Source organism: Doryrhamphus excisus, chromosome 11 (genome assembly GCF_030265055.1).
Source record: "Doryrhamphus excisus isolate RoL2022-K1 chromosome 11, RoL_Dexc_1.0, whole genome shotgun sequence".
Lineage (NCBI taxonomy): Eukaryota > Metazoa > Chordata > Actinopteri > Syngnathiformes > Syngnathidae > Doryrhamphus > Doryrhamphus excisus.
The window spans coordinates 21,087,409-21,095,934 of NC_080476.1; the positions used below are offsets into that span (position 1 = coordinate 21,087,409).

General features: G+C 34.4%; 1 protein-coding gene across 1 annotated transcript; it reads left to right on the top strand.

Annotated features, from left to right (window-relative positions):
* The first annotated feature begins 303 nt into the window (after positions 1-303).
* Positions 304-2,069, top strand: LOC131137916 (shaker-related potassium channel tsha2-like). Its single transcript, XM_058086335.1, has one exon. It carries the CDS (start codon positions 304-306, stop codon positions 1,747-1,749), a length of 1,446 nt encoding a protein of 481 aa, XP_057942318.1. The 3' UTR covers positions 1,750-2,069.
* Positions 2,070-8,526: the final 6,457 nt, after the last annotated feature.

An 8,526-nucleotide genomic window follows, 5' to 3' on the forward strand; every position in this document is an offset into this window, starting at 1 on the left:
CCTCCACCAAGTGAGAGCGGCAGCGGCAAGTGTCATCTGGTCTCGCGACTTGGGGGGGGCGGGGGGGCGGCGGAGTTTAAAATGGTGTGAATATGATAGCCATCTCCGCCCGGTGGTGCAGCTCATGCGAGGCGGACATCCGTCCGAGACGACGGCTCTAATCCGACCAAAGGAGCGTCTAAATCCACCAACTGATTCAATACATTTTTTTTGGGGGGGGGGTACTTTTTTGCAGACTTTTACATGAATGTCAAGCGGCCGCGTGAGAAGGAGGTGAGCGCCGACCCTCAGGAGGGGTGAAAGATGACCGTGGTGTCCCAGGAGAACCGCGAGGAAAGCGTTGTCGTTACCCCGTCGGTTCAAGATGTTGTGGACTCGGAGGAGCAGGACCGCACCGAACGGGTGGTCATCAATATCTCCGGCTTGCGCTTCGAGACCCAGTTGAAGACCCTTTCTCGGTTCCCCAACACGCTCTTGGGGGATCCGTGCAAAAGGATGCGATTCTTCGACCCGCTGAGGAACGAGTACTTCTTTGACAGGAACAGACCCAGTTTCGACGCCATCCTGTACTACTACCAATCCGGGGGTCGGCTTCGGAGACCAGTGAGCGTCCCCGTGGATATTTTCCTGGAGGAAATCAAGTTCTACGAACTGGACGAGGAGACGGTTGAGCTTTTTCGGGAAGACGAGGGTCTAACAAGGGAGGAGGACAGACCGCTTCCGAGCAACGAGTTCCAGAGACAACTGTGGCTTCTGTTCGAGTATCCGGAAAGCTCAGGACCGGCGCGGATCATCGCCATTGTGTCCGTGATGGTGATATTGATATCCATCATCATATTTTGCTTGGAGACGTTGCCAGAGTTCAGAGAGGCGCCCTCGCCGGTGGCGCCCGACGCCCACAACAACGGGAGCGCCCACGGGAGAGCGCAGAGTCCCTTCACAGACCCGTTCTTCATGGTGGAGACCCTCTGCATTGTGTGGTTCTCCTTTGAGTTCACCATGAGGTTCCTGTCATGTCCCAGCAAAGCGGCGTTCTTCAAGAACATCATGAACATCATCGACGTGGTGGCCATAGCGCCGTACTTCATCACCTTGGGTTTGGACCTCGCCGAGCACCAGGGCAGCAGCCAGCAAGCCGCCTCCCTGGCCATCCTCAGGGTCATCCGCCTGGTTCGGGTCTTTCGGATTTTTAAGCTCTCCAGACACTCCAAGGGTCTTCAGATCCTCGGGCAGACCCTTCACGCCAGTCTCAGGGAACTTGGACTCTTGATATTTTTTCTCATCATCGGAGTGGTTCTCTTCTCCAGTTCCGTGTATTTCGCAGAAGCCGAAGACCCAGAGTCGGGATTCTCAAGCATCCCCGACGCATTCTGGTGGGCGGTGGTCACCATGACAACCGTGGGATACGGAGACATGTGCCCCTCCACCATCGGAGGGAAATTCGTCGGTTCCCTGTGCGCCATCGCCGGGGTCCTCACCATCGCCTTGCCCGTGCCCGTCATCGTGTCCAACTTCAACTACTTCTACCATCGAGAGAACGAGGACGAGGAGAACATGCAGTACGTCCACGTCACCTGCGGACAACAGCCCACGTCTTCCGGGGAATTGGCTTCCAGTCCCAGCGAGCCGTCGCTGTCCAAAACCGAATCGTATCAGGAGGATGACCTGGAGAGTCTGGCGTACCCGAGCATGGCGTCCCCGAGCCTGACCCACGTTGAGAGCTACGCCGGCAAGCTGACGGACGTGTGAGAGGATTCTCATACGGTGCGTTAAGTGGACCCGTGTAGCCTCCATGCTAAATGTTAGCCCTCGTATGCTACTATTTATCAACTATAAATAGCACAGATCAAAGGCGCTCGAATGAGCCCAGACGGGATGGAGGAGCAATCAAACACGCCTGTGATGGTGTTTGAACCCCTTAACACGTTTAAAGGTGTGCCTCAAGGTTCCATCTTAGGTCCGATCTCATTCTCCATTTACGTACATAAATGACAACACGGCCAAGGCTATGCTAAAATACAAATGATTATGTCTCAGATGGCCGTCAAAATGATGACATAAAAAGTCAAAATGATGAGATAAAGAGTCGAAATTATGACATTAAAAAGTCAGAATTATGAGACAAAAATGTGAAATTATGACATTAAAAAGTCATAAGATGAGATAAAACATAACTGAGATAAAAAAAAGTCAAAATTATTAAATAAAAAATCAAAATTACGACATTAAAAATCATCATTATGAGACAAAAATGTGAAATTATGAGATAAAAAGTCATAAGATGAGATAAAACATAACTGAGATAAAAAAGTCAAAATTATTAAATAAAAAGTCAAAATTACGACATTAAAAACCATCATTATGAGACAAAAATGTGAAATTATGAGATAAAAAGTCATAAGATGAAATAAAACATAACTGAGATAAAAAAAAGTCAAAATTATTAAATAAAAAGTCAAAATTACGACATTAAAAAATCATCATTATGAGACAAAAAAGGTGAAATTATGAGATAAAAAGTCATAAGATGAGATAAAACATAACTGAGATTTAAAAAAAGTCAAAATTATTAAATAAAAAAATCAAAATTACGACATTAAAAATCATCATTATGAGACAAAAATGTGAAATTATGAGATAAAAAGTCAAAAAATGAGATAAAACATAACTGAGATAAAAAAAGTCAAAATTACTAAATAAAAAGTCAAAATTACGACATTAAAAATCATCATTATGAGACAAAAAATGTGAAATTATGAGATACAAAGTCATAAGATGACATAAAACATAACTGAGATTAAAAAAAAGTCAAAATTATTGAATAAAAAGTCAAAATTACGACATTAAAAAATCATCATTATGAGACAAAAATGTGAAATTATGAGATAAAAAGTCATAAGATGAGATAAAACATAACTGAGATTAAAAAAAAAGTCAAAATTATTAAATAAAAAATCAAAATTACGACATTAAAAACCATCATTATGAGACAAAAATGTGAAATTATGAGATAAAAAGTCATAAGATGAGATAAAACATAACTGAGATAAAAAAGTCAAAATTATTAAATAAAAAGTCAAAATTACGACATTAAAAACCATCATTATGAGACAAAAATGTGAAATTATGAGATAAAAAGTCATAAGATGAAATAAAACATAACTGAGATAAAAAAAAGTCAAAATTATTAAATAAAAAGTCAAAATTACGACATTAAAAAATCATCATTATGAGACAAAAAAGGTGAAATTATGAGATAAAAAGTCATAAGATGAGATAAAACATAACTGAGATTTAAAAAAAGTCAAAATTATTAAATAAAAAAATCAAAATTACGACATTAAAAATCATCATTATGAGACAAAAATGTGAAATTATGAGATAAAAAGTCAAAAAATGAGATAAAACATAACTGAGATAAAAAAAGTCAAAATTACTAAATAAAAAGTCAAAATTACGACATTAAAAATCATCATTATGAGACAAAAAATGTGAAATTATGAGATACAAAGTCATAAGATGACATAAAACATAACTGAGATTAAAAAAAAGTCAAAATTATTGAATAAAAAGTCAAAATTACGACATTAAAAAATCATCATTATGAGACAAAAATGTGAAATTATGAGATAAAAAGTCATAAGATGAGATAAAACATAACTGAGATTAAAAAAAAAGTCAAAATTATTAAATAAAAAATCAAAATTACGACATTAAAAACCATCATTATGAGACAAAAATGTGAAATTATGAGATAAAAAGTCATAAGATGAGATAAAACATAACTGAGATAAAAAAGTCAAAATTATTAAATAAAAAGTCAAAATTACGACATTAAAAACCATCATTATGAGACAAAAATGTGAAATTATGAGATAAAAAGTCATAAGATGAAATAAAACATAACTGAGATAAAAAAAAGTCAAAATTATTAAATAAAAAGTCAAAATTACGACATTAAAAAATCATCATTATGAGACAAAAAAGGTGAAATTATGAGATAAAAAGTCATAAGATGAAATAAAACATAACTGAGATTTAAAAAAAGTCAAAATTATTAAATAAAAAAATCAAAATTACGACATTAAAAATCATCATTATGAGACAAAAATGTGAAATTATGAGATAAAAAGTCAAAAAATGAGATAAAACATAACTGAGATAAAAAAAGTCAAAATTACTAAATAAAAAGTCAAAATTACGACATTAAAAATCATCATTATGAGACAAAAAATGTGAAATTATGAGATACAAAGTCATAAGATGACATAAAACATAACTGAGATTAAAAAAAAGTCAAAATTATTGAATAAAAAGTCAAAATTACGACATTAAAAAATCATCATTATGAGACAAAAATGTGAAATTATGAGATAAAAAGTCATAAGATGAGATAAAACATAACTGAGATTAAAAAAAAAGTCAAAATTATTAAATAAAAAATCAAAATTACGACATTAAAAACCATCATTATGAGACAAAAATGTGAAATTATGAGATAAAAAGTCAAAGTTATGAGATGAAAAGTCAATTATGAGAAAAACAAAGCGCACACAAAAAGCCACCTGAAACATGTGAAAAGTGGCAAATAGTTTGCCGGAGATCTCTGTGATGTCACACCGGCTGCTCGGAGCGTGTGCCCGAATACAGTGCACCTTTGTGGGTCACAGCAGGTGGCCCCTCCCCCTCTATACAAAGGGCACTTTTGGTGGAATTTTGCTGACCATCCACATCCTTATGAGATATGATGATACATATTTCTCTTTTCTGGGCCTTTTAAAGATATCCAAACAAAAAACAGCTAGCTTAGTTTGGCTAGCGCCACTCATGCTAGTTTGTATTACGTCACACTGGTAGTTGTTTACCTTTACCCTTTACTGAGCTACAGAAATGGGGGATCAGACGACATGGTTAGCTACAATAATAAACATACTCTGGAACTGTCAATCAAAACTCAGCATCGTTTTGTGATGCAAATCTTGGATCGAAATGTATGGAAGAAAAATGAAGAGATCAAAAGTCATAATTATGAGGTGAAAAGTCAAAACAATGAGAAACAAAGTCAACTATGACATAAAAAGTCCAAATGGTGAGATAAAAAGTCGAAATTATGACATTAAAAACTCATAATTATGAGACAAAATGTGAAATTATGAGGTAAAGTCATAATGATAAGATAAAACATAACTATGAGATAAAACCTCATAACTATGAGATAAAAAGTCAAAATTATGAGATGAAATGTCAAAATTATGAGATAAAAAGTCAAAATTATGACATTAAAGTCAAAATTTTTAAATTATGAGATAAAAAGTCACGATGAGATAAAACATAACTGAGATAAAAAGTCAAAATTATGAAAAAAAAGTCAATTGTGAGATAAAACATAACTATGAGATAAAAAGTCAAAATGATGAGATTAAAAAATCGAAATAATGACATAAAAAGTCAAAATTATGACATTAAAAAGTCATAACTATGAGACAAAAATGTGAAATTATGAAATGATGACATTAAATTCATAATTATGAGAAAAAATTTCAATTATGAGATAAAACATCATAACTATGAGATAAAAACTCAAAATGATGACCTTAAAGTCAGAATTATGAGACAAAAATGTGAAATGATGAGATCAAGTCATAATGATAAGACAAAACATAACTATGAGATAAAAAGTACAAATTCTGACATTAAAAAGTCATAATTATGAGACAAAAATGTGAAATTATGAGATAAAAAGTCAATTTTGAGATAACAAGTGTAAATGATGAGATAAAAAGTCAAAATTATGACACTAAAAAGTTATAAATATGAGAAAAAATGTGAAATTATGAGATAAAGTCATGGTAAGATAAAACATAACTATAGGATAAAAATCCAAAATTATGAGATGAAATGTCAAAATTACGAGATAGTCAAAATGATGAAATAAAAAGTCAAAATTATGACCTTAAAGTCAGAATTATGAGACAAAAATGTGAAATTATGAGATCAAGTCATAATGATAAGACAAAACATAACTATGAGATAAAAAGTACAAATTCTGACATTAAAAAGTCATAATTATGAGATTAAAAATTCGTAATTATGAGATATAAAGTCATAATTATGAGATAAACATGTTTCCGCAACTGACAAAAAGGTTATACTAATGGTAAATCATAACTGAGGTAAAATTATGAGTTGAGAAAACGAAGTTTTTAATGAGATTAAAAAAAAAATCCAAAGTGTACAATTAAAAAGTAACAATTATGAGATAAAAAGTTGAAATTATGAGATAAGAATGTCAAAAATATTAGATAAAAGGGCAAAATGATGGTATTAAAAAGTGATAATTAACCCACCCACAATTGTGTCACCATTTTTACCAACAACCTGTGGCACATGGCAGTTTGTAGCTCATAATTAGGACTTTTTATCTCATCATTTCAACTTTAGATCTCGTAATTTTGACTTTCTTATCTAATAATTATGACTTTTTATCGAATAATTTAGACTTTTTAGCTCATAATTTGGGAAACGGGCTTCCCAACGAAAAGGCTGCTGTGACTCACTAGTGAGGAAATGGCGCCACCCAGTGGATGTTTGCTAGCAGCGCCACACTTGATTTACACTAAGCACCGTTTTAGTTCTTAGTTTTTAGTTTAGTGCTCCTTTTTTCTCCACTTCCACGTTAACTTGATTTTATTTCCTGTTTGCTTCCAGGGAAGGACATGCAATGCCAAGGCCAAGGCCAATGCCAAGGCCAAGGCCAAGGCCAAGGCCAAGGCCAAGGCCAATGCCAAGGAGACTGAAAGTGACATTTTGTGTTTTATTGCAGTTGAATAGAAAGACTTTGACAATCAATCAAATCTCCCGATGTAAATGTTCAAATACTATATATTTTTATAAATGTGTACCTGAACTTTCGTATTTTTTTAATAAATAACCAGACAGCAAGAACATAATGTGGTTTTTTTTTTTGGGGGGGGGGGGGGGGGGGTGAGTATGTCCTTTAATGGACCTCCAAATTTGGTAAAATGCTAGCTAGCTGTGGTTCTTGATTATCTAGAACTATCTATCTTATTATCTTATCTATCTAGCAGCGGGGGTCATTTGGGGGGGACACGTGGGGACCAGAGTCCACATACCTAGCTAAGGCTACACAAACATTTATGGTCTTCAATACTAGCAAAAGTACTCAATCAACACTCTTTTCATCCTCTGAACTACTTTGATACTCCCAAATTCTCTCCACATGGGACCACCACCCAGCCCCCTGTGGGGCGCCGACCCCAAGAAGACTCCTCCTCCACCCACCCAGTGATGTTGCTTGGCTTCTCCATTCATCTCCTGCCAGCTACCCCGACAACCGTGTCAGAAAGTGTCGTGTTTGAACCCCTTAACACGTTTAAAGGTGTGCCTCAAGGTTCCATCTTAGGTCCAATCTCATTCTCCATTTACGTACATAAATGACAACACGGCCAAGGCTAAGCTAAAATACAAACATTAAAAAGTCATAATTATGAGACCAAAATGTGAAATTATGAGAAAGTCATCATGATAAGATAAAACATAACTATGAGATAAAAAGTCCAAATTATGAGATGAAATGTCAAAATTGTCCAAATTATTAAATAAAAAGTCGGAATTATGACATTTAAGTCATAATTATGAGACAAAATGGGAAATTATGAGAAAGTCCTCATGATAAGATAAAACATAACTATGAGATAAAAAGTCCAAATTATGAGATGAAATGTCAAAATTGTCCAAATTATTAAATAAAAAGTCGGAATTATGACATTAAAGTTATAATTATGAGACAAAATGGGAAATGATGAGATAAAAAGTCAAAACGATGACATTAAAAAGTCATAATTCTGAGACAAAAATGTGAAATTATGAGATAAAAAGTCAAAATGATGACATTAAAAAGTCATAATTATGAGACAAAAATGTGAAATTATGAGAAAGTCATCATAAGATAAAACATAACTATGAGATAAAAAGTCCAAATTATGAGATGAAATGTCAACATTGTCCAAATTATTAAATAAAAAGTCGGAATTATGACATTAAACACGTTTAAAGGTGTGCCTCAAGGTTCCATCTTAGGTCCAATCTCATTCTCCATTTACGTACATAAATGACAACACGGCCAAGGCTATGCTAAAATACAAAGCATCATGTTGCAGATGGTCACATGACCAGAGGCGAGCTTTGATGACGAGCCAACATATCGGAATATTTGGACATATATTATTAATTATTATTATTAATAATTATTATTATCATGACAAAAGGTAGATTGGAACCATGAAGGCTTTTTTTTGGGGGGGGGGGGTACTCCAGGTCATCATGGCAAGAGCTGCCTATGAAATTTGATGATTTAGTTCTTATTAGCATCATGTAGCTCCTGTAATATAATAATAATAATAATAATAATAATAATAATAATAATAATAATAATAATAATAATAATAATAATAATAATAATAATGTATACTGATATCAGCTAGGCTACTTTTGTAGTATTAAAGG

Excerpts from the sequence above, each read along its gene's own strand:
- LOC131137916 (XM_058086335.1), top strand. The coding sequence starts at position 304 with ATGACCGTGGTGTCCCAGGAGAACCGCGAGGAAAGCGTTGTCGTTACC.